At 47.1% G+C, this 26,437-nt stretch overlaps 1 protein-coding gene across 1 annotated transcript; it reads left to right on the top strand.

Moving 5' to 3' along the window:
• The first annotated feature begins 1,059 nt into the window (after positions 1 to 1,059).
• Positions 1,060 to 26,437, top strand: LOC147462947 (signal recognition particle subunit SRP54 2-like). The gene is made up of 9 exons (XM_086486241.1): positions 1,060 to 1,385; positions 24,190 to 24,289; positions 24,379 to 24,532; positions 24,662 to 24,812; positions 24,889 to 25,037; positions 25,181 to 25,281; positions 25,370 to 25,527; positions 25,805 to 25,919; positions 26,002 to 26,437. Exons 1-9 carry the CDS (start codon positions 1,155 to 1,157, stop codon positions 26,334 to 26,336), a joined length of 1,494 nt encoding a protein of 497 aa, XP_086342367.1. The 5' UTR covers positions 1,060 to 1,154; the 3' UTR covers positions 26,337 to 26,437.

Below are 26,437 nucleotides of genomic sequence, written 5' to 3'. Positions count from 1 at the left end.
ATCGAGATCTCAACCCCTATGTATACTCAAGCTTCTCTTTGTTGTAAAGAGTTCCAAGAACATGAGCAATGAAAAGCCTTTTGAGGGGGTCAGCCTTATGAAATCTAAACCCCAATCTTTTGTCGTCTCGTGTTAATAATCTTCTCCATAATTTTTGTCACGAGCACGCTAGTTTGAATATGTATGTGGAAATGATGCTTGGTTACGCATTAAAAAATGTAATTTGTGATAAGGTGAATTTATGCCTAAAGCAAGCTAAAGCTACTTAAGATTTCAACGGGGGCATGATATTGGGGACAAATGCGGTATTGTAGGTTAGCTTTTGTTGGATGGAGGTGTTGACACATGTGCTACGAATGTTGTGAGTGAACAAAATGATGGTGTGCTAAAAGTGGTAGGGTGTAATGGGGATGAGAGGCAAGTAGGAGAGTTGAAAGAAACCTAAGTTAATGCGTCCACGAGGCCGTTAATCCGTCCACGAGGCCAAGGAAGCCAATGCAAATAGTTGGCAATACCAACTCATATAATCATCAATTAAATTGCATCTAATATAAGGTGAACTTGCATTTACTACAATTATGAATGATGTTCATGTTGGACACGTGGCTGCCCATTCTTTCAACAAGCATGAAACCTGCAATTACTCTTACATCTAGGCAATAGAGCATTATTGTTGCTATAGATGGTATAGTTGAATACATGCAACATATGAATAAAGGGAGAATTTGACCTTTCCTTATGAGTCTAAGTCACTCCAAGTCTCTCACAAAGATTTTTCTCTATGTATTGTGTAGAATTTGAATTTTCTTTGTCATTTCTCGTCTTAGATGGCACCATGGCTGCCGGTGTCGGATGTGAGACTGGTCTTTACCTCTAGGTCGTGATGGGTGTGTGTGCACTTTAGTGTCTATTATTAAGGCAGGCCCTTGGCTTATTTCGGTAGTAAGTTCTCTCTCTCTCTCTCTCTCTCTCTCTCTCTGGATAGACGTTAAAACTCTCTTCTTCTTCTTCTCTCTCTCTCTCTCTCTCTCCTTCCTTTAAAATAAAATTTACTATTGAGCGCTCTCTCTCTCTCTCTCTCTCTCTCTCTCTCTGGGAAAAAGAAAGCAGCAGCAAACGAAAGGGACGAGAACGAGAACGTTAACGCAGGCAAGATGGTGCTCACGGAGCTTGGAGGGCAGATTTCTTCTGCTCTGCAGAAGATGAGCAATGTTACCGTAATCGATCAAAAAGCTCTTCAAGAATGCATCAACGAGATTAATAGAGCCCTCCTTCAGGCTGATGTCTCTTTCAAGCTTGTCCAGACGCTTGCCACAAACATTAAGAAAACTGTTAACCCTGATGACCTCGCAGCTGGCCACAACAAGCGCAAAATCATGCAACAGGTAATAAGTCCTTTTCTGGGTCTAAGATTAGCTGGTGTTGGGATTTAAAGTGCATGTCGTCAATCGGGACTTATTCTGAACTTTGATGCAGTAAGAGCTGGGCATGATGTGCATGTGTCCATTCTTTTTGTACATTGAGTTATCAAGGATATTCCAGGTCATTTCTGGCAAGTAGCCAGTGTTGGCTTTAGAGTGCATACCGCAAATCGGGACCTATTTTTGTACTTTGATATATCAAGGATATTCCAGCCTTTAAGGAAACCTTACGACCAGATTGTTAGATGGGGCTTTGTTAAACACCTCCAGTATACCAATAGTTTCTTAATTTGGGGATCTAACTCGTTAGCATATGGGAATGAAGCCATTTAATCTCCCCATCAGAGGACATCAAATGGGAACCATAATGGCATGGTTGTTATAGTGGCAGGCAGTTTGAAGTTGCTTTCGCTAATGAGCACTTCACGGAAAAATCCAAGTTGCATCATGTTGGATGTATCTCAAGGAGACGGCAAGCAACTGGTGGTTAGCCAAGATTCTGGGAGTGTTCGAATCGTCTATTTTCAATCGAATAAAGAAATATGAAAGGAGCGCCAGTCTTTGGGGCCTACAGGGTGTCGGTCTTGGTGTGCGCAGTGATGATCTAGTCGCTGGACGCATCTGTGTTCTCTTTTCTTCTCAATGCTCTGTGTAAAGTTAACAGGTAGTCGGATTCAATGCTAGAATCCATGTGTGGAAAAAGGATCGGATTTTTGGTAGGAGAAGAATCGTCTGAGCTCTGATACTACTGTTACAGGTTTGAGACTCCAAGCGAGAAATCAATAGCAACATACAATCAAAAACTGCAAATAACTAAATTTAACTTTAATAGAAAGAGAGAAGAGGAGTGTCGACATGGAACGACGCGGTTTCGTCCCCAGATACATTGGCTCCAAAGATTGGTGTTCCTTCTTGTATTTGTTTGTTGATTGCCGATCACAAAGGTACAACTCCCCGAGGGTCTAGTCCAAATACTCATTGAAACAGTGGCCCCAAGGGTCCATTGAAAGAGTGGCTCCAAGGGTCCTGACTCCTAAACAATTACAAGGGGTGCTAAAAGCAGAGCCCCAAAAGCACATCCTAAAAGCACTTGCTCTCTAAAGCTCTAGGCCAAAATTGGCACCATGAGTTGTTTTCCTTACGTTGTTGCCACTTCTCCGGGTATTCTTGGATAAGTTGCCACGTCAGGGATCCGTCGCAATTTATAGAGCCAGCAGACAGCCTTTGCGCTTTGTGCTTTTTTAGGGTTTAGACCCCTCGGCCGAAGTCCATAAGTTGGTAGGGGTTAGGTTTTAGGCCTTTTAGGCCCCTCGTCTTTATTGGGCATGCCACGTCACAAACTTGTGATACTCTCTACATGTCTACCTCATGTGTGTATGCCTCTCTCTCAAGTGACCAAAAGGAATAATCAATAACGCAAAGCTGCATTCATTAATGCAAAGAAAGAACAAAGGATTGTGGAAGTGTGAATGCTTGATTCTACCTATTCTCTTAATTTTCCTACTATAAAGGTATTTAGGCACAAAAAGAAGCCGCTATGAAAAATTGAGTCCATAAGCTTTGGCGCCCAAAAGTCAACAGCTCGAGTTTCGTGTCCGGAATCTTGCCGCATTTCACGCAGGCCAAGTTTTTGAATCAAGTCCCACAAATTGATGACGTGGCATGACCACCCATGGACATATTGATGACGTGGCAGCCTGCAGCACGCATGCCACGTGGCAGCAGTACAGAATTCCGCAAAACGCGCTGGCAAGCTGACATGGCAGATTGTACGGATTTCCGCGTATCGCACTGGCCTTGACGTGGCAAGGCTGTAGAGAATTCTGTATTTTGCGCTGGCTGCTTTTTGGCAGTTTTTGGGGCCAGTTTGCTTTTGGGACTCATTGCTTTTGAGTTTAATGGAAGCAGAGGTCCCTCGGGAGTTACTTTGCAATGATTAATGAAAAATAAATACTGAAAGGGACGCAAAACTTTGGGTCTAATACTGTAACTAACTCGGACACTCTGAAAAGCCCACATAACTGTACATGGTCAGAGGTGATTTTTTGTGAGCTGCTCGCTACTGTTGCTCGCCCCCCCCCTTGCTGCCCCCCCCCCCCCCCCCCCCCCCTCGTGCTGCCTTCCGCCCCCGCCTGCCCTTGCGCGCATCTGCCCTGCCCAGCCCAGCCTAGCCCAGCCTGCCCACGAGTATCAGCCCGCCCCGCCCCGCCTGCCCTTGTGCGCATCAGCCCAGCCCAGCCCAGCCCAGCTCGCCCCGCCCCCCCCCCCCCCCCCTTGCGCGCATTAGCCCGCTGCCCTCACCTCGTGCTGCCCCCCCGCCCGTCCGTTGTCCCCCTTCTCGCGCCGCCATCCCCCCCCCCGTCCGTTGCCTCTTGAAATCTCGCTCACTGCCTTATCCGTCCCCCCCCCCCCCCCGGCGTCTTCGTCGTTCCCGAAAGTTCCTGCGCTTGGCTTTGCAACACTGTTTCTTCGGACAGTGCTCGGCGTGCTCGGTTGCAGAGTCTCTTCACCGTCCGCTTCTTCGCCACAACAGTAGACACAGAAGGAGGCTCCAACTCCGCCACAGAGGGACTCATCCGAAGCCCCCTCGCCCGACCTTGTTGAGCCCACCATTCGACTTGCTCTTTCGTCGACAGAGCAAGCGAGCCTAGCTGCAGAGGTAGAGCGCTTGCATGCGACTTGTGTCATCTGCAAGATTCTCGGCACCCGACCTAGCAGAGGAGAGCTACGTGACCTTCTCCAGGCCCGCCTTCTCGCAGAGGTGGGCAAGATCTTGGACGTACAGATACTCGGAGGAGGTTACTATCAGATCGAGTTTTAGACCTCCGAGATGGCGTCCAAGGTCATCGCCATGAGTCCATTGACCATCCGAGCAGCACGAGCCCACTTTCGATAGTGGAGACATGGTTTTGACCCTGCTTCGGATGTTTTAGTAGAGGAGGCAGACATTCCGGGTTTGCGGAGGGAGTACTTACCACTTTTGTCCAGGATCGGCTCAGCCATTGGGACTGTCTTGGAGACACCTCGCACGACAGCCTCAGTAGCTGCCAAGGCGGCTGGCATTCCCTTAGTTCGCGTTTTGGTCAGAGATGCTCACACGCTCCCGTAGGTTATTCTTCTGCCTCGGGTGAGTGGGGGTTGGTTTAGACAGAGTGGAGTATTCGGGCCTCCCGAACCAGTGCTTCATTTGTCGACAGATGGGCCATCTAGCGAAGGCCTGTCCACGGAGGAGGCCTCGACCTACACCATAGCCTCAACCCCATCGGCAAGGGGTGGCCAGCAGACACAGACAGAGACACAACGCACACGCGCAGAGCCACCCTCTGAGCCTGGGGCTCCAGCGGAGGAGGGAGGGCAGCAGGTCCGTGGTCGACGACGACAGGGGCCACAGCGACAGCGCGGCACTCAGAGTGGTCCTCAGGCGCATACTCAGCAGCAGTGGGTTCCCACGTAGAACCGGTTTGGTCCTCTTGAGCAGGATGAGGTCCCTGCTCCAGCCCTCACCCCAGCTTGACCCTCGATAGCCCCTCCCCCCCAGAGTTCCCCCCCTCTTCCTCATCCTCTCCCCCGCCTCCTGCTCCAGCTGCCTCTCTACCTCTGTCGCTCCCCCCCGCCCCTCTTCTCCGCTGCTCCCCCTTGCTCCTCCCCCTCCCGCTTCAGTTCCACAATCGTCCCAGGGGGCAGGGCCTTCTCCGGCTGCTAGGAGATCTCTTGGTAGCGCCTTTGCCACGAGTCGCTTGGCGAGAGAGGGACAGCCTTTCTTGTGGCCCCCTCTACAGTTACAGACGTCCCGTCCCCCTTGGCAGCTATCCCTTGTGGTCTGACGAGCATTGACATCCGGCGCCGATGGGACTTCTTCGACTATGACTTCACTCGTTTTCTCGGCGACCCCTCAGCAGATCATGAGGCAGCCTGCTTCAGGGTCTATGTTCTGTTCCTTGCAGGTAGGGGGGCAGAGGCCTTGGACTCAGCAGTTGGCTTCTCCTTTCCCCTTTGCGGCAGGGACCAGACAGAGTGGACTCTTGACTCAATGTTGGGATGGTTGCACACACAGGTCCTAGAGTTCTCTCACCACATGGGAGAACTAGGAGTTACAGACATGCTTCAGACTTTGTGGCCATTGGCCAAGTTTGCGGTGACACCTCCAAATTCAGCAGGATGTAGACACATTGTGGTTTACTTCTTTGCCGATACACAGTGCTTGCCATGCTATGTATTCATTCATGAGGATTCCTGGACAGAGGAGGTTGCTGTACGCACGGATCGCTCTGCTTGGGCTTGGGCCTGGCACTCGTTGCAGTCACGCCTATCTAGAGGACGCTCGGATGCGGATTACTCCCTATCCAAGCCAGCCTCGAAGATAGCCCGTCTAGTTGCTGCGACGGCATCTGTTCTCTCTCGCTCCCCATGAGGATCGTCTCATGGAACGTGCAGGGACTAGGTGGGCCCCAGTTTCAGCGTCAGTGGGGCCGACTGCTTCAGGAGCTTCAGGGCTGCCTTGTGGGAGGAGATATTGATCTCCTCATGCTTCAGGAGCACCATCTGTGTGAGAGCCGCATTAGACGTTGTGGTCAGCTCTTGCGTGGACGATATGATACTTTTTGGTCAGCTGCTTGTGGACCTGGAGGCATCCAGGGTGGGTATGTATGACTATTGCGGACTCTTTGCAGCAGGCCATTGTGGGCAGAGGGATTATTGGCCCAGGCAGGGCTCAATGGATTACTATGCAGGTTCAGGGTTGCCTGGTGGGCTTCCTGAACATCTATGCGCCCAATGTGGCGAGTGCTCGAGCAGAGTTTTGGTCACAGATAGTTGAGTCTCTGCCGCAGGCAGAACACTGGTGCATAGGAGGGGACTTCAACATGTTGGAGGACCCTTCTGACAGGATTGGTGGTAGCCATGCTACTGTGCATGGAGTTGACTTGGCAGCTTGGGAGAGGTTTTGTATGACTATGAGGGTCTTGGATGTTTGGCAGCACTCTGGTTTTGTGAAGCCCCCAGACAGCCTTGCCTTCTCTCGTTCGGACCGCAGAGTTGGAGGCGTGAATCTATCGCGGATAGATCGCTTCTACACTAGTGACCATTTCAGTGACTTGGGAGGGACAGTGGGCATTCTGGCAGGGACTTCTTTCTCGGACCATGCACCAGTGATCCTCACAGTGGCAGACAGGTAGAGGAGTGGGAGCATGATGCTTCACATCCGAGAGAGGGTCTTGTTGGACTCAGCACTCAGAGAGCGGGTAGAGGCTCTTTGGACAGAGAGCTTGGACAGGTAGGATTCTCCCGCTGACAGAGTGGCCTCAGGCCTTGCTCAGATTAGCCGTTTTTTCCTCCAGGAGTCCCTGGCTCGCCGGGCTACAGCGAGAGAGGAGCAGCAGCGTCTCAGACGGGGCATTGCTTCGTTACAGAGGATGTAGGAGCAGCATCCAGATAGTCCTTGGTTGGAGGAGCGGCTACAACAGGCTCGACAGGAGCTTGTTCGCACAGAGGAGAGGCGACATGAGTTTGCTTTCCATCGACAGGTAGCTAAGTGGACCCAGGTGGGTGATAGAGTGACTGGTGCTTTCTTTGAGACAGTGGGACCTCGGCATTCGCATGCCAAGGTCAGTCAGTTGAGGAGGCCCGACGGGTCAGTTGCTTCTAAGCCCGAGGATATGCGTGCAGTTGCTACCGACTTTTATCGTGGGTTACTGTCTGCAGAGTCCCTGTCAGAGTGTCAGGATGCATGCAGGGAGCAGGTTTGGGCACAGATGCCTTGTCTTGTGACTAGGGAGATGCGTCAGAGGCTTGAGCTGCCACTTCAGCTTGAGGAGATGCACACGGCTCTTAGGGCCCTCCCCCGTGGTAGCTGTCCAGGTGAGGATGGGTTGACTCCCAATTTTTTCTTGGAGTACTGGGACCTGCTTGGCCCAGATCTCTGTAGTGCTTTTCAATACATTTTGCACACAGGAGTGATGCCTGACAGCATGAGTGAGGGCCTGATCTACCTCATTCCCAAGGAGGGTGGCTCCTTGGATGAGATTCGATAGTGGCGCCCCATCACCATCCTCAACTCAGCCTACAAAATTCTTGCCAAGGCTCTGAATTTGAGGATTCAGCCACTTCTAGAGAGCCTTATACATGGGACTCATACACGTTTTGTCAAGGAACGCAGTATCCTTGACAACATCTTTACTTTTTGGGAGGCTTCTGTCCTGGCACGGCTTCGTGGTGAGGACTTAGTGATTCTTCTTCTCGATTTTGAGAAGGCATACGACAGAGTTGACGGGGACTTTCTAGAGGGCACTCTACGCAGGATGGGCTTCTCAGATGCTTGGATCAGAGGTGTATCAGCTTTGTACAGATAGGCTCACAGTCAGGTACTTTTGGCAAGAGGTAGAGGTGATCGCTTCATGCTCACATGTTCGGTCAGACAGGGCTATCCTCTTGCCCCCTTCCTCTTTCTGTTCATGCAGAGGCGATGAGCAGGTTTTTGGTGTCGCAGTAGGTTGGTCTACGGGGCTTAGCACTCCCTATTCGGGGAGATGAGCTACTGGACGCTGAGTTTGCCGACGACTCAGCCTTGTACTTAGATGGCCAGGAGGCCAACCTTCATAGGTGTGAGCAGGCTCTGGAGACCTTCTGTTGTGCATCGGGCGCACTGATCAACTGGAGAAAGACAATGGCTTTCTCGGTTGGTAGTGCTCCTGTGCCCGATTGGATGCCAGGAGAGGGCTTTAGGTGGATCCCCCTAGGGACTGCAGTTCGGTACTTGGGCTGTCAGGTTGGTTTGGACTTGTCTCCCGAGCAGCAGACTGCTCCCCGTCTTCTGTCTATGAGGAGAAAGTTGTTACATTGGAGCTCAGCACGACTTTCTTTGGCTGGCAGAGTAGTGGCCAACCAGGTGTTGTTGGCGACTATGTGGTACATCACTTCTTGCTGGATCTTCTCGAGTTCTTGTATCAGCCAGGTAGAGAACTTCCTTGGTCAGGACGTGACACTCAGATAGCCCGAACCAAAGTGGCTTGGCAGGTCATCACTCTTCCTTGTTCACAGGGAGGGCTTGGGATCATTGACCTAGTACAGCACAGCAGAGCCCTTCTTGGGAAGTTCATCGTCAGAGGATGACTTCCATGTGAGGAGCCCTGGAAGGAGTTCTTGCTACAGCGGCTTCGTGCTAGGGTGCCTCAGGCAGGAGGCCCCTGGCAACCTTCGACCATATGGATCTTCAAAGAGATGAGCAGAGTTGGTTTGAGCAGGAGACTGGAGGACCGCTTCGCTGTGAGTTTACTTCGCTCTTGGGGCGAGGCCTGGAGCAGAGACAATCTACTTGCACGGAGGAGCGCCTACGACAGCCCCTTGTCTGGAACCCCATGGTTAGCACTCAGAGAGGCCACTTGGTTGGTAGTCGGCCTCATGTTTCCTGGGGTCCCATGGCAGCGGGTCCAACGCGCTCTTTAGGTGACTGGTTAGAGTTCACAGGCTTGTTTGAGGAGGTGCAGGGTCTCTAGCTGCAGGGCATAAGAGGGGTGCAGAGCATGTGCCAGGACATCTCAGAGGCAGTTCCAGCTGAGTGGCTCATGCCTCTCGAGCCAGTAGCACCCAGGTGGATGGGAGCCTTCACACGACTGGAGGTTTTCATCTCAGTCAGGGCCTGCTCAGAGAGTGTTCCATCCCTCTTCTTCGAGCTTCAGGATGGGGGACGCCTACAGCGAGTTGCAGTAGAGGCCCCGTAGGTGGCAGAGTGCTGTTTTCAGAGGATCCGAGTAGTGGGCATCTGTGGGAGGACTTGTGTCATAGATCCTGACCCAGCAGCTCTTGAGACTGGACATTGGAGGCTGTGGGCTTGGGAGTGTTGTCCACTGGCACGAGTACAGTGGGATCTTGGTGAGTGGCTATGGAGGGACCCTCTCTCTTCTGCAGACCACCCAGCAGTCCTGTTCTTTCAGTACACTGTTCGACTGGGACGTCATATACTAGCAGCACAGAGAGAGGCCCCCCCCGCTGCAGCACCTCATTGGCAGGAGGAGTTTCTCACAGCTGAGTTCTTGGCAGCCTTTTGGGAGAGGTTGTGGGACTCCAGAGAGCCGAGGCGAGTCACCTTGTTTCAGTGGTTGGTCGCACACAGAGCTACAGCAGTTGGGAGATGGCTAGTGCATAGTGGTCTCTCGGCCGCATGTGCAGCTTGTGACCATCTTGTGGAGAGTCAGCGTCACTGTCTTTGGGACTGTCCCTCAGCCCAGCAGGTGTGGATACGAGTTCTTCGGCTGATGCCTACTCTCTCCACGGCTCGACAGTACACTTGGGGAGCAGCGGCTTGGTCCACCCTCACGGGTCCGACACTTCAGTTTGAGCTATCTTCCACCAGCAGGATGATAGTGATGCAGGAGGGGCGACCTACACTCCAGCCTACAACAGAGCTTACTCCACAGGAGTGGCGCAGTGAGAGAGAGGAGTGTTGGGAGCTCATCAGTGGCCTGACACTTTGGTTCATTTGGCAGGCCCGTTGCTTCCGCATCTTTGAGGCTTGCCCTGTGCCACCAGCAGAGACTGTTCGCGATCTTTGGCTAGAGCTGATCCATACCCTCAGAGGACAGCTTGAGGGACTACAGGGCAGCTCCGACCGCATGCGGGAGCGCAGAGAGGCCTTCCTTCGACTTTGACGTCCTCGGCCTTTTTACACCATGGTCCAGGGTGTACTCCAATGGCAGTACCGACCACCTGTGTGGTTTTTCCCTCCCCCCATTTCTTGATTTAGCCCCATTGTACATATGCTGGTTTTTTCATTGGGAGAGTCTCCCATCATGTTTGTTGTAGCCCTCTCTTGAAGAGGTGGTTGTAGCCCTATGGGCAGTTTCAGTAACTAATAGAAGGATCTTTTTCTCGGAAAAAAAAAACTTGGACACTTTGAGTCAAGATTCTACCGCGACACAACAAAGATTCACTTCTAAACAGTTCACAATTGATTTGACATGGCCCGGCGGAGTTCCGTGCCTAGAGATATTGGCCCCAAAGACTGGCGTCCCTTTCGGTACTTCTTTTTGTATTAATCTGTGTTCAAAGTACAAGAGAGCGTGAGGGTTCTCACTCTCAGACTCTGCGTCCAGATGCTCTGAGTTGTGAGACCTTGCCCACCTATTTACATGTTTTTACAAGGGATGCCTAAAAGTAGAGCCCCAAAAGCTGCCACTTAAAAGCATCTAAAAGTAAAGCAACTTATCCCATAGCTTCTCCAAAAGCTTGCGTAGAATTTTCAGCAGTGCTTTTCCGTACAATTCAGCTTGCTTTTCCGTACGATATGCCATGTCAGCAACTCAACGCAAAAAGCGCCGCAAATCACGGGATCTGCCGTACGGTATGCCATGTCAGCATATCAGCAGATTTGTCGGGAATGACACTCAGGGAGGGTGTGCGTGTGTGTTCTGCTGCCCCACTGTGTGTGTGTCCAGGGCCATGCCATGCCATGTCACCCATTTGTGCTATACCCCCCTCTTGAAAGCATTGTAATCGCCTTTGATTACGCTTGCAAAACAGACAAAGGCCATAAACTGTCTTGGCAGACACTGACTGTTAGTACCGATGCACTAGGAAGAACACATCTAGCACATGTACCAATCGTCGACAGTCACATCACACGACATCACTTGACATCACAAGACAATCACATGACAAATCACATTCAACAATCTTAGACCATGATTAATCGGCAAGGTATTTAGCAATCGCATCTAGATCCAATCGGGATCTCTCATATGCCTAATTGACTAATCCTTATTGCAATCATGTGTATAGAGATTATCAGACCGAAATGCCGCAGTCATTTCGTCTATCAGTTCCTGCATTTAAACAAGTCAAGTACAAATTAATATTATTTTATCGAGAATTCGAGTTCATAAAGTCATACAGCAGAATACTGTCAGCTCAGCAGTATCCTCGAAACCCAAAGGGACATGAGTGACTCTATATCAAATGAAAGTATTGGGGCAATCTGTCGACAAAGGAGTGGAGTGACTCGCCTCTTGTGCATACCCACTGCACTAAATTCGGCCATGCTGAAGTCGGGGTTCTATCGGAGTAGACTATGCTACACCGAATGCTTCAAGGTAAAGGTTCACAAATTGAGGAGTATCTGCCAGGTCCTCCTCCTCCATCCACTTCGCATCCAATGCGGGATAGTTCTTGAATTTAACCAAGAACTGAGTTGTGAGACCCTGCCCACCTATTTAAATGTTTTTACAAGGGATGCCCAAAAGCAGAGCCCCAAAAGTTGCCACTTTTAAAAGCATCTAAAAATAAAGCAACTTATCCCAAAGCTTCTCCAAAAGCTTGCATAGAATTTTCAGCAGTGCTGTTCCGTACAGTATGCCACGTCAACAACTTAGTGCAAAAAGTGCCGCAAATCACGGGATCTGCCGTACGGTATGCCACGTCAACATGTCAACGGATTTTTTGAGAATGACTGCCAGCCGGGGAGGGTATGTGTGTGTGTTCTGCTGCCCCACTGTGTTTGTGTCCAGGGCCATGCCATGCCATGTCACCCATTTGTGCCAAATACCTCTGAGCATGGAACTACGCCAAGCCGTGTCGACTATCACGGGGACGTGGCAACTGTTAACTATGTCACGAGGACATGGCAACTGCTAACTTTAGTTGTTGGTTTCTTTCCAAGGGGTTTTGTTTTATTTTTGAGACCCTCTTCTTGAAGTAGAAACGGTCGGACATTGCATGGCTAATGTGAACGGTAGTTTCACCCGTAGATGGGTAGTGGTTGGCACTGGAATTCGTATGGTAAGAGGATGTTTAGGCTCATAGCAAGATCATATAGGTCCCCCCGTCGCACTTAGCAAGTTGGTGGATACTAGGAAGTGAACTCAATAAAGGCCTAAAGTAAAGGTGTGACTACCAACAGAAAAGTATCGATAGTTGGGCCACATTGCATTTTTGGATGCGGTCCCAATGAGGATAGATGGTCAGAAGACCAGTGGGAGCCCAATGAAAGCATCTCCTAAAATTTAGGGAACTGCTATTTTGGGCCGAGAAATGTGTTCGCGTCATTACCTCCGGTATGACTAGGAGAACATTTTACAACTCTGCCGCGAGGTCAACTGGGCGATCAGTTGGGATATTTTTAAGCGGCGAACCCGAAACGGAAAAATGCTTGTAAATGCGCCAAGTCACATTTTTGTGCACTTTCCAATGCAAGGAAGAGTTGGCGCTGATTTTATAGCTGGGAGGCTCATTTGCAACTCTCTGCCACACAAGTTAAGAGCTATGGAGTGCTTCCTTTCCCCCTTATGTACATTGCGGTGCCAGGAGTGATGCCCTGCACGTTACGCACTGCTCTCTCTCTCCCCTACGAGCAGTATGTTATGCCCCACTAGTGGGCTTTTCATTTGACCAATGTACAGTTATGTTGGTTCATGCGCGATTGCCGAGGCAAGAGCCTCTTGCACAGGTACTGGATTAGCTAGCGGCTAATCCCCCGCATGTATAGGTGAATTCAGAGAGGTTTCACGTTAGAAATCTCGTCCGATTCAAAGGGCAAGTAGCCCTACAGGAGCTCGAGGTCTTGCTATAGATGCGACCGGCACGCGAAACGGAGCCCAAAACAGGGAATTACAGCCTGCTGTGTATTTTTGCAGGTTTAGGGTTTTGGCCCTAAACGGACCCTAATGCCCCCAGGAGGTTCAGGGACGCGAGGGGACCTCTGTACAGGGAATTCAGCGTGCTGCAGAAAACAGAGAATTCAGCGTGCTGCAGATTCTCGCCAGGTTTTGCAAAGTGTCCGTATGCATCGGGAAAGTCACCTATTGCGTGGGGATACTGACTGTGAAGCATCCTAGTACAATTATGCTGCCAAAATCGGGCCAGAACAGGTGTTTCTTAGCCTAGATTGTGCGGGGCAGCTTGTAGGAGATCACAGGTTTTATTCCCTTTGTTAAAAAATAAAGAAATACCGAAAGGGGCGCCAATTTTGGGGCCTACAGGTTGTCGGCGTCTGCTCGGAGCATTCTAGCTTCCGAGCTGTGTGTGTACTTAGGTGTTAATTCCCGTTCCAGGTTACCTTTGCAAAGTACTCTGTGTGTGTCTAAAGTAAAGAATTTCGGGTGAAAGCCAACGCCTACCGCCCTACGGGCCGGTTTCATTGACTCTCTCTTTCTATCACCCAAGTGTGGTAGATTGGTTATGCCATTTCCCTCTTGACTAACAGGTCTTGAGTTCAACTCTCCTCGTCAACTAGATCTTTAAGGTCTCTTGGGATAGTTGCCTATGACGTTAAAACTCTTCTTCTTCTTCTTCTTCTTCTCTCTCTCTCTCTCTCTCTCTCTCTCTCTCTATTAAAGTTCAGTGATTATGAAGTTTCTGCTCGTGTGTTGGTATTGATTTCTCGCTTGGAGTGTCCAAGCCTGTTATAGTGGTATCAGAGCAAAAAAAGATTCTTCTTCTACGGAAAATTCGATCCTTTTTGTAGCACGTAGTTTTTTTTGTGAAAGAATCTCCGTGTCTCCACCCTAGACTTATTAGCCACTCCCACCCTTCGTACATCGCGTATCGGGCGCGCTCCTGTCTTCATCGCTCTGTCTTACAGGGCATAAACCATAAAGAATTCCAGATTACTCATGGGTTCTCTTGGGGAATCTGACAAAGAGAACAACTTCAGGTGGGCAGGCAAAAGAAAAGTTCAAATCCGGCGCCGGAACTGAAGAAAAGAGTGAAGATTTGGACAGATTCTTGGTGAAAAGTTTTGCCAGAGCGGAGTACAAACGTCAATTGCAGGTTGACACATGTGAAAAGATTGATCAAGTACTCCAGAAACCCAAGACTTGCGAAACACCTGAAGAATTACCCGATTGATAAGATTTACTCGAGATGGCGTGAGGCCATTGCTTCTCCTCTCAGGTTGGGAGGAAAGTTGAAAGGACAGATGAGTGCAGAAAAGCGGAACCTGTGCTCACAGGAAAAGTCGGATAGAACTCTTGAACAGAAGACGAACCCGAGGACCACCAGAAGATAGGCTAGAAAGTTACAAGCAACAACCGAGCGTAGAAAAGGAAACATGATCGACCTGAATTAGATGAACGAAAGCACAAGACTTTGTCGCACATGGGACAAATTGAAAGATCACGAAGCCCTCATTTTCTTTGATGCAGGAGCCAAGTCCAACTTCATTGGTGGCTCGACTTGGAATTACGCTCGATAGGCTAAGGCCACAGGCAGAGGTAGTTCTAGCGGCACCCGGACGAGATGTTGTCATCATTGGCAAACTTCGTTTGCATTGTCAGGGGTATTTAGGGCACAAGGACTTTTATATCATGCCTTTGGAAGGGTGTGATGTCCTCCTAAGAATAAAGAACAACGCCATGGTTGACTATCGGGCTAAGAAAGTGACTTTGACGAATGAGAAGGGCAAAGAGATTGCACTTGATGGAAAATAAAATAAAATAAAATTGAAAGGCCGAATATGTTTGTGTTAGAGTTTTGGCATCTTAAGTGAACTGCCCAATGTGATCCCATTATTTAGTTTGGGTATATGTTTTACTTATTTGTCAAAGTCTTGGGTAGGGCAATTTACTAAGCTTGCTATATAAGCAACCCCTTGCCTCCATTGTATAAACATTCAGTTATTCATTACCAAGGTTGATTGGTTCAGGAGACTCTTTCTCTCTCTCTCTCTCTCTCTCTCTCTCTCTCTCTCTCTCTTTCTCTCTCTCTCTCTCTCTCGTGCTCACTCCCCTTGGTCTCTGCTTCTGCATTGTCGACTTTGACATGGTATCAGAGCTTTATTGGTGAAGAGCCTTGGGGAGGCGAAGCTGCTGCAAAGAGGAGAAGAAGAAGAGATCTCATCGTCGGCGCCGTTTACTTCCCCACTTTCATACAACATTTCAAAACGCTAAGTCTATCCTCTTTTTCGGCGCTGCTATCCATTGGCATTTGTTGCCCACAATAACATCTCAAAACGCCGCCTCTCCTAGGCGCCGGTCTCCCCGACAGATTTTGAAACGCTGCTAGTCGACAGTGCCCCCTTTGGAGACGACATCCGACCCCGCTTCTCTTGCATTTTGATATGCAGTGACAGATTGGGAAGGTGTGGCCTTGTGCCCAATTTACGGATGTTGTGGAGCGGCATGAGAGAAGCAAGACGAGGAGCTCTAGAGAGGGACAACAAGAGTAGTTTGGGAGCATTTTGAAGCTCAAAATTTTGGGCAAAGCTCCGTGGATCTGCTTGGGAGAACAAAAAGGTGGCAATTTGGAGTTGAAGGGAGGAAGTTTCTTGGAATGGCTTGGAGATGGAAAGGTGAGCAAATTAAGAGAGAAGGAACTTGGATTTTTTTGTGGCCCTTGGAGTGCGAGGAGGAGTACAAGTTCCAGTTCTTGCAAAATCAAAATGGCCTCCCCTTGCTCAAGCACCCACGACGACAACGACCAAAAGCAACAAGTGGCTATGGATAACGGATCGTCAACCATCCATTTAGCGGCCTATGCACCAACACAATTCTCAAGGAACCTGACAAATTGTTTGGCTCCAATTTGTGAAGTCATAAAGCAAATGGCAGAGTTCGGTAGAGGACATCAGCAAAGGTCAGTTGGACAAGGATGGCAGTACCAATACTCAGTTAGCTGCCTCGGTACCCACGAGGTACGATGACAGTTGTCATGAATATGACTCGAGGCTTTGTTTGGCTCGAGAGTTTGAAGCCAAAGGCAAAAGCATAGAAAGACAAGGATAAAGGAAAGCTGGATAGAGATTACGGTAATAAAGATTTGGTAGAGGAGATCGACATGGCACACGTGGAGGTGGCCACAGTGACCTCAACGTCAGATTTCTAGTCAAATGAAAGGTGTCACCACTAACTTCAGCCAGAGAGAGGCTTGTGAGTGGTAGAGAGGGGCAAGCAATGCTCCCTGTAATTAATTTGGACTCTTGTATTGGAGTTCAAGTTATTGGTGTTTGGACCTGTAGGTCGGAGTTCAATGCACATGCATCTGGCAAGGAATCTATCAGACGTCTAAAACACAATCGATGGGCGCGCCAATTCATTGTTGTTGGTCAAATCATGGACAGGATGTGTTCCACAGTTCATTATCTTGGAGTTTTATATTTTGGACGTGATGTGTTCACGGTTCACGAATGGGGATTATTGGACGTAGTGTGGTCTATAGTTCAAAGTTTCTACAAAGGCAACTGATGCTCAAGATGGCATTATTTTCAGGTACAAAGTTTAGGGTAGCAAAACCGAGGTGTACCTAGTATCCCGGCCGGTGCTAGAGTGTCCATGGTAGGCTTCTTCATCGACTTGGTCTCACTATCGATGTCCACTATGAGCTGTAGATACTTATTTTTTATCAAAGTCTTGGGTAGGGCAATTTATTGAGCTTGCTATATAAGCAACCCCTTGCCTCCATTGTATAAACATTCAGTTATTCATTGCCAAGGTTGATTGGTTCAGGAGTCTCTCTCTCTCTCTCTCTCTCTCTCTCTCTCTCTCTCTCTCTCGTGCTCACTCCCCTTGGTCTCTACGCTTCTGCATCGTCGACTTTGACAGTTTGACCTCGAAAAGGAACGATAAGATGCTTTGCAAGCTGAGGCTGAATGTTTCTCTGAGGGCGTACCAGGCGAGTTGTCTCCTTCACGACCTAAAGATCACATGATTAATTCCTGGTAGTACACCACCGAACTGGCCACCTTACAAAGTTAGGCGAGGCCAAAATAAAGAAACAATGAACTAGAACAAATTTCCATATTACGAGGATCGATGATATACCGACAAACTTCAGGGTTCTACTTGCCAAATTGATATGAAGAGTAATTATCATCATATCTGAATTGCTCGTGGAGACGTCTACAAGACAGCTTTCAGGACAACCTTTGGGAATTTCAAAGAGTTTTATAGGCACTGCGGAAGCATAAATTGGTTATAAATGCGAAAAAGAGCGAATTTTTCTTCCCTGAGATACACTTCCTTGGACATATCGTCTCAGCATTAGGGGTAAAGATGGACCCGACCAAAATTGAGACTATTTGTTATTGGGGTGATTTGAAGAATGTTCATGAGGTTCGAAGCTTATATAGGCTTGTGCTCATATTATCGGTGGTTCATTCTGAAATTTGCAGAGATCGTTCTCCTTTGCATATGCTGACTCAGAAAAGAGTTCCTTTTATTTGGGACCGATAGAGATTGCAGCCTTTGAGACTCTCAAAGAAAAGTTGACTACTGGACTCGTGTTGGCCTTACCAGACTTGCAAAAGCCATTCGAAATTTACTGCTTACGGTCGTAGTTTGGGAGCATTCTTGATGCAAGAAGGCCATGTAAGTGCTTATGAGAGCAAGATGTTTTTACGTCCTGAAATGGTTGCACAGATTTATGCAAAAGAGCTATTGGCAGTGATTGATACTCTTACTCAGTGGCGACAACAGAGTTTATGCTGCTACTTGTCACAGAAGGAGTTTCCGGAAAAGCAGATGCTATGGGCTACCCTCTTGTCACAGTTTCACTTCCAGATTGTCCATGTTCAAGGACAAAAGAATTTAGTGGCAGATGCATTGTCTCGGAAGCCCTTGGTTTTGATTATTTCCGCGATTCATCATTGAAGCTTCGAGGATATTTTTACTAGGATACAGGATGGGGAGACAGTTTCAGGCTATTCCATACGGGATGGCTATTTGATGCAGAAAAGGATGTTGTGTGTTATATAGCCCTTGCGGGAAAAGGTATTGACAGAGTGCCATTGTCCACCTTTTACAGGCCACCACGACATGGATACCATCTTGAAGGGTGTGAGCGTTACTTCTATTGGTCGAGGCTAAAAAAGGATGTGGATGACTTTGTTCGCAGTTGTTTAGTATGCTAAAAGGTCAAGTTTTGACAGGCATAAGGCACACAGACTCTTATAGTCTTTACCCATTCCCACCCGCCCCTGGGAAAGCATTGCTATTGATTTCATCTTTGATCTCCCTAAGACTCAAAGTGGGCACGATGGCATTTGGATAGTCATCGACAGATTCAGTAAACAGGCCCACTTCATTCCGCTAAAGAAGATAGTTAAGCTTGATCATTTGTCGAAACTGTTTCTCTCATAGATTTTCCGAATATATGGCATGCCTAAGTCCATTGCTTTGGACAGAGATCCCCGATTTACTAGGTTGTTTTGGAGGGCAATCTGGGAGAACATTGGCACGCAGTTGCAGTTCTCGTCCTCGTTTCACCCGTAGACAGAAGGGCAATTTGAGATGGCCAATTCAATGGAATTGGATTTGGTGAAGTCTTATATTTCAAATCAGAAGACTTAATGGGAAAAGTATTTGCTCTTGGTGGAGTTTGCCTACAACAACACACGGGGAAGGCGCCATTTGAAGTATTCGAGGGTGCCAGAAAGGTTCCTCAATTTCTAAGCACCAAAGACAAGATTCTTTTGAAGTAATTTTTTTGGAAACAAAAAAAGTCTAGAAGGTACGGAAGGCCATCTAGTTTTAGAGGAGTTGAGTTCGTCCTCTTTTGACAGTGACTAGATCAACAAGAAAATCAAGGAGTTCAAGGAAGGGAGTTAGGTCGTCAGATTTGAGACGTTTTTAGACTACGAGGACACCCATTGAGTCCTTGAGTTTGTACAACAGTTTGATGTCGCCTGCTCTGGAGGACGGTTCTTAGAACATTCTAGGGTGCGAAAGGCGACATCTTACTTGAAAGGAACTGTACAGACATGGTGGTCTACTCTGTTGTGACGACGAAGGAAGCACCTGGGACGTGATTAAAATTCAAGACAATTTTTATGTCACCTTGGATATGAGATGAATATGCAACAAATGTCATCATGGCTTGGCATCACTTGATAATGACCGAGAACTATACATTGGATGACTATTGCAAGAGGTTTAGGAATACTTATTTGCCAGTGTCTTCGTTTTGGAAGATTACTTTGAAAGACCAGATTGAGTGGTTTTGTTGTGGTTTGCCAAAAGAGATTCGAGACTATTGTCTGAACAAAAGTCTGACTCTATTCAGAGACTTAAGGAACGAGTTGGAACACATGCGGGCTCATTGACTTATCTTATGGACAGGATAGTATCCACCTCAAAAAGGCAAGAGTCCGCCAGATTGAAAAGAATGAATCAGGGGAACTGGATGACAGCCCATCATAGTATTATGGAGAATTAGATGGTTCTGACGAACTAAGGGAACCAGATGCAAGTTCATCAAAGGATTCCAGAGAAAGGGGATCAGATGATAATGCGTCTTAGGGTTCCGATGATTGGGACTGACGTGTCAATGGATAGGGGAAGCGAAAGACGCTACCCACAGGTCCCAGGGCACAAGGAAAGAAAGAAAAAAGGGAATCAGTTGGTAGATCAAAGAATTCCCCAGACCCAGGATAAGATTTTTGAAGCAGATTAGTGTGATCTAGATCTAGATACTGCTTTTGCCAAGAGGCCCAAGGCTCTTGAGAAGTTTCAAGCACGGCATAAGAGGGCAGCTGACAAGATTCGACGCGAGCTGAAGGAAGATGATTGGGTGCTCTTATGGTTTGAGAAGGCATGCCTAAGGAAACGAAAAGGAAAGGAGCGGCTTTTTTTTTCCCGTAGCGAAGAATGACTATGGCCCTTTCCAAATTCAAGAGAAGATAAATGGTGTATCCTTTAGACTGAAGGTGCCAAAAACTTGGAAGATTTACGATGCTTTTTCAAGGGCACCTCACCCTTGAAAAATTTCAAGGGTGAGGTGCAAGTCGAAAGGGAGCTTGAGGAGCAACCTGAAGGGGAAGAGGGCGAGGAGATACTCGTTCTGGAACATATACTAGCTCACTAGGAAAGGAAAGAGAAAGGTAAAGTGAACGATAGTTCTTAGTCAAGAACTATCCGGCATTGAATACGAAGTGGATGGAGCAGGACTTAGTAGTAGACACCCCTCAGATTTGGAACTTTACCTTGGCGTTTTTGGTCTAGCTTTGGCTATTCCAAGAGCTCCCGGAGGTCAGCAGGTTGAATTTGGTGCAGGCGAGACTGCACAAGAGAGGAGTTACTTCGCTCCTTTGTCACAGATTACCTAGAAAGAATAAAGTCACTGATTTTCCTTTGGATAGGGATACTGATGGGCTGACAATATTTTGTTGGATGACTCTATGAAAGAAGTACTTCGACATGGGGATTCTCGGAACTGATTTTGATTAATGAACACTCTTAACATGTGATTGTGTTTGAGTGCAGGATTGAAAGATGAAATGATTGCAGCATTTCGCTCTTGGAAATCTATAAACATGATCGCAATAAGGATAAGTTAATCCAACATTAGTGGGTTCGGGATGGATCTAGATGCGATTACTAAAATACGTTGCTGGCAATCATGGTCTGAGATTTGGAATGAATTTTTTTGTGATTGATTTGATCTGTCATGTGTTGTCATGTGAAGTGATGTGATTGTCGTCTTTGTAGAAGTGCTAGATGTGCTGTGTCTAATGCATTGGTACTTAGAGTCAATGTCTACTGAATTGGTTTATGGCCTCTGTCTGTTTTGCAAGCGTAATCGAGGGGGATTACAATTCTTTCAAGAGGGGGTATGTCACAAACTGATGACGTGGCATGACCACCCGCGGCATACTGATCACGTGGTAGCCTGTACGGACAACAAGCCACGTGCAAGCAATACGGAATCCCGCAAAACGCGTTGGTAGGTTGACGTGGCAGATTGTACGGATTTCCTCTTTTCACGCTGGCTGTTGACGTGACAGGGGTGTACGGAATTCCGTATTTTGCGCTGGTTGCTTTTTGGCAGATTTTGGAGCCAGTTTGCTTTTGGGACTCATTGCTTTTGAGTTTAATTGCTTTTGGGGCTTTGCTTTTGGCATCCCTTTGTAAGAATAAAAGGAACCCAAGGGCCTCACTCTCCAGAGCATCTAGAAGCAAAGTCTGAGAGCAGAGGTCCCTCGAGAGTTGTACTCTGCAATGATTAATTAAATACGGAAAGGGGCACCAGACTTTGGGGCCAATACCTCTGGGCACGGAACTACGCTGGCCCGTCTCTCTCTCTCTCTCTCTATTAAAGTTTAGTGATTATGAAATTTCTGTTCGTGTGTTGCTATTGATTTCTCGCTTGGAGTGTCCAAGCCTGTTACAGTCCCCCTCTGATTAGGCCATCCGGTTTGGTATAGTCATGCCATGTCCTCAGTTTACGGCACTGCTACTTCTATGCCACCAAGGGGAAGTTTTCCTGTGAAAGTCGCTTTGTAAATCTCTGATCTTTAGCTTGTGTTGTGAGAAAACATTTGGGAAAACACTAGAGCTTCACCCAATGAACTCCTTTGCCACGTGTGCACCTCCTGGAATAGGTTTTTTCCTAGGCCCTATTTCCATAGCCTCTAGACACTTAGCGGGAGGACTTGTATTGATGTTAGGTTCAGCGGAATGATTGTTTGCGCTTTGCTCAAGATGAGTGCTCCGAACTGTGCTCAAGGTTCCTTTTGTTCTTATGGAAGGTAGAGCCTTCCGTTCTTAATGGAAAGTGCTATGATCACAAACAAAGTGAATGGACACTGTGCGTGAAAGTGTATGAGACTGAGAGATAGAGAGAGAAGAGAGATACGACACCAGAGACGTTGTAAAACCCTCCTCCGAAGGCCCCACTCTTGTCGGCGAGAGTGGTCTACTTATTGATTTCACAAAGTGGTACAATGACGATGCAATGGACTGATGCAACTTGGGACTATGTCGGTGACAATGACGACGACGACTTTAGGGCTGAAATCTGTGGTCTTCTATCTGCTGTCCATAAACACACTATGGCTGAAAATCTGGGACTGTTTTCGGTGGCTGAAAATGACTGTTTTGGCTGTGTTTTTGAGTGCTGAAATTGGGGATCTTCTGCAAGTCGCTAGGGCTGAATCTGCTGTCGTCTTCAAGGCTGAAAACGCTGCTGCAATGGCTTCGTTAATGGCTGAAAATAAAAACGCTGATGTCCTTGTGTAGCGTTAGCAAAAATGCTAGGGATCTGTGAAAGGCTGGCGATGATGGCAACTGAAAACGCCAAGGCTAGGGCTTGAGGCCGGCTTGCGGTAGGAATCTGCTAGAACAGAAAACGCTAGGGCAATGGGAAAACGCCAAGGAGAGGGAAATCGCCAAGGCTTGAAGGTCTTGATGGTTCTTGCTGAGAAGATGCCTGTTGAGCGGGGAGCTCTTGCTGCCTCTTCTGCCATTGAGTGCTAACTTTGGTTTGCTTATATATCAACTTAGCAAAATTGCCCTACCTACTTTTGTTGGAAATCACTTAAAAATAATAAGTGAAAAATACCAAAATAAGGGAATATAGGCTAAATGCACTGGAAAATTCCCCTAACTGATTCTAATGGATTCTGATGGGAATACTGATGATCATGCTGTGTGCAGCCAGAGGATATGCATCTACACTAAGTGACTTGGCATGCACGGTCTACGAATAGACTCACAAAAGTGCCAGATCACTTCTAATCTAGAGTGACTGGACTGACTGAACCTTGATCATGGTGTAGCTTGTCCACGGACACATAGGGTTGGATGTGTCACGTGACAATTGATGTTAGGTTTCAAAGGATGTTGGCCCGAGTAGCATGCCTTGCACACCTGAGCGAAGGTTTCTTGAAAGACTTTCTCCACCTCGAGGGAAAACTTGAGTACATAGCATTGATACGAAACCATCAACTCACTTGAGCACTTAATCTTCTCCTGAATTGTTGACTACATGTTTCAAAACAAAAACACACTAATATGCCTTCACATGTAGCCACCTAAAATTGGTTTGTTTACATGTACAACCTTGCTGGCTAGATCGATGTGTGCATGGATGGCCTCGCCAACTTGGATCTTTTATGTCCAGACTCCAAAGTTGGTTAAGAAAGGAGGACTTCAAAGGAGTTAAGAGTGTGGCGCTTCTAACAACATGGTTAGAAGAAACTCCTTCAAAGAGAGAGAGAACTCAGCAGAAAATATTCGCTAAAAGCCATGAACACATGCTTTGTGAAAGAACCGTTCACCAAACACAGATAAAGAAAGGGTCTGCATAATACCTTATTGTGAGATTTTGTGGGCATTCGAAAGGGGGTAAGCCTGCAAGTCACATGATGAGGATACTTTTGGAACGCTAAGAGTGCTTCTACAACCTGTTGTGCAGGAAATCATGTGAATGTGCTTGCATATGCAAAGCACTCTCAACTTGCTCTGAGACCATTGAGAATACATCTGGAAAGCACACTAGAGCTCCACTCAACCAATGCCTTATATAGGCCAGCAGCTAGCCTTGCTACTTATATATAGGACTTCTTGCCACAGGTGAATCTCTTTGAGCAGATTTAGACATGTTGGTTGGTTTTCTCAATGTTTTTAGGCTTTCTAAGCATCTACTCGCCCTTCGGTTTTTGAAGATATGCTACAACCATTCGTGTCATACCATGTGTTCATATGGTACCCTATAAGTGGGTATGGTCTCTATGGTATGGTATGCTTGCTGAGGAACTTTCGTCTTTCTTTGAAGTAACCGGCCATGGTTGCACTAGTACTCTTTTGTTGCCAAAGATGATTAACTAATGGTGTTTTTGAAGAAGCTTCACAATTTAGCTCTACTGGTTTTAGTAAATCGTCAGGTGCCATACATTATTGTTACTGTACCCCTCATGCATGACAAGCTTATGACCTGCTCTGATATAGGTCTTCCTTCATACATGTCTCTTTTGGGATCTAATGGACCTGTCGTATGAAGTTTTCAAGTTATTTTTCAAGTTTACTCTCTCTATTGCAGGCAGTTGTTGATGAACTGTGTCCATATGCAGGCAGTTTTCAATGAGCTATGTGGCTTGCTTGATCCTGGAAAACCATCATACACCCCCAAAAAGGGAAAACAGTGTGTAGTGATGTTTGTTGGTTTACAAGGCGAGTCTTATCTCTCAAAACATTTTTGAAATTTGCTTCTACCAGATGATCCGTGGCCTTTTCTTAGCTGTTGTAATGTGACAAAACAGGGTCTGGTAAAACTACAACATGTACAAAGTATGCACAGTATTATCGGAAGAAAGGTTTTAAGCCAAGTCTCGTTTGTGCCGATACATTCAGAGCTGGTGCATTTGATCAGCTAAAGCAAAATGCAACTAAAGCCAACATTCCTTTTTTTGGAAGGTAAGAATTTATGTCATTTCCAAGAACAATGAGAACTGACGGAAGTTTTTTTTTCGTTTATCTTACATAGCCCAGAAATATTTTGAAGTCACGGTGTACTCAAAAGATTGCAATTTCTATTTCTTGCAGCTACACAGAGACAGATCCGGTTGCCATAGCCCAGACAGGAGTCGAAAATTTTAAGAAAGAAAATTCAGATCTTATAATTGTGGATACGAGTGGAAGGCACAAACAGGAGGCTTCCTTGTTTGAGGAAATGCGACAAGTCTCCGAAGTGACGGTAATGCCTTGTTGTCTTGCTCCTGTGGGTTTGTGGGAGAAGTCAAACCTTATATTTTCTTGTTTCTCAAATGCAGAAACCCGACTTAATCATCTTTGTTATGGACAGCAGTATTGGGCAGGCGGCATTCGACCAAGCTCAAGCATTCAAGCAGAGTGTACCTGTGGGTGCTGTGATAATCACCAAGATGGATGGTCATGCTAAGGGTGGTGGGGCGCTAAGCGCGTAAGAACTATTTCCTACGACAACTAATTTGATCGGTTTCAGCACTGGGAGCAGAGATGTCTTTGGAATGTTTGAAATGGTGTGGAAATAATTGTGTGATTGAGATTCTGGTATACTCAATCTTTGTTTTGTTTTGTGCCCAGGGTTGCAGCCACAAAAAGTCCAGTAATTTTTCTCGGGACAGGCGAACATATGGATGAGTTTGAACTGTTTGATGTAAAGCCCTTTGTTAGCCGGTTACTTGGTAGGCGCATTTTCTGAGCTGTGTTTGTGATAATTGTCAAAGTTCAGTCAACTTGCAAATCTCTCAATGATGTTGTGGCATTTGCAAGGCATGGGAGATTGGTCAGGGTTTATGGACAAAATACATGATGTTGTTCCATCGGATCAACAACCAGAGCTTTTACAGAAGCTTTCGGAGGGTAGTTTTACGCTACGGATCATGTATGAGCAGTTCCACAACATATTGAAGCTGGGTCCTCTGAATCAGGTTTCTTTCATATTTTCATTTGAGTAGGTCTCCATGATTTCAAAAAGTAAATAAATTACATGAGAATCTACGTAGGTCTCCATGATTTCAAAAAATAAATAAATTACATGAGAATCTACTGAGATGCTCTTTTTCGTTTTTTTCTCTGTATAGTGGCTGGAGAGAGTCTCTCTCTCTCTCTCTCTCTCTCTCTCTCTCTCTCTCTCTCTCTCTCTCTCTATGAGTATGTACCTCTGTTGAGCGAAGCAATAAAGCAAGTTGGTTCTTCTTGGGACAGGTCTTTTCCATGATTCCAGGATTTAGTGCGGAGCTTATGCCAAAGGGAAGAGAGAAGGAGAGCCAGACTAAGCTGAAGAAGTTCATGACCATGATGGATTCTATGACAAACGAAGGTACACTTTTGTTTAGTATTCAATCAAATCTTTTTGCAATTTAAAGGCGATGTGGTGATAGCTTGCCTTTTGCTTTTAACAGAACTTGACAGTACAAATCCAAAGTTATTCTCAGAAGCCTCTAGAATAAATAGGGTAGCCAGGGGCTCCGGTCGGTCTGTGCAAGAGGTACATGAGATGATCGAGGAGTACAAACGGCTGGCGAAGGTGTGGAGCAAAATGAAAGGGCTGAAGATACCAAAGAAGGGAGACATGAGCGCCTTGTCTAGAAATATGAATGTACAACAAATGACCAAAGTTCTTCCTCCGCAGATGCTCAAGCAGCTCGGTGGTGCGGGAGGTTTGCAAAGCTTAATGAAGCAAATGGGGTCGAAGGACTTTGGCAAAGAATTTGGTGGAGCCTTTGGAGACAAATAATAGACATCTTCTTTGTCTTGGCACTAATGATAATCTTACCACATTTTGTAAGCAAAGATGTTCTTACCGAAATTTGTAATTAAATTGCTTTTCTTGGAACT

This window comes from Adiantum capillus-veneris, chromosome 2, assembly GCF_014529385.1.
Source record: "Adiantum capillus-veneris isolate H3 chromosome 2, ASM1452938v2, whole genome shotgun sequence".
Classification (NCBI taxonomy): domain Eukaryota; kingdom Viridiplantae; phylum Streptophyta; class Polypodiopsida; order Polypodiales; family Pteridaceae; genus Adiantum; species Adiantum capillus-veneris.
Note: the sequence above shows the minus strand (reverse complement) of the source record. Positions and strands in the feature narration are given on the sequence as shown.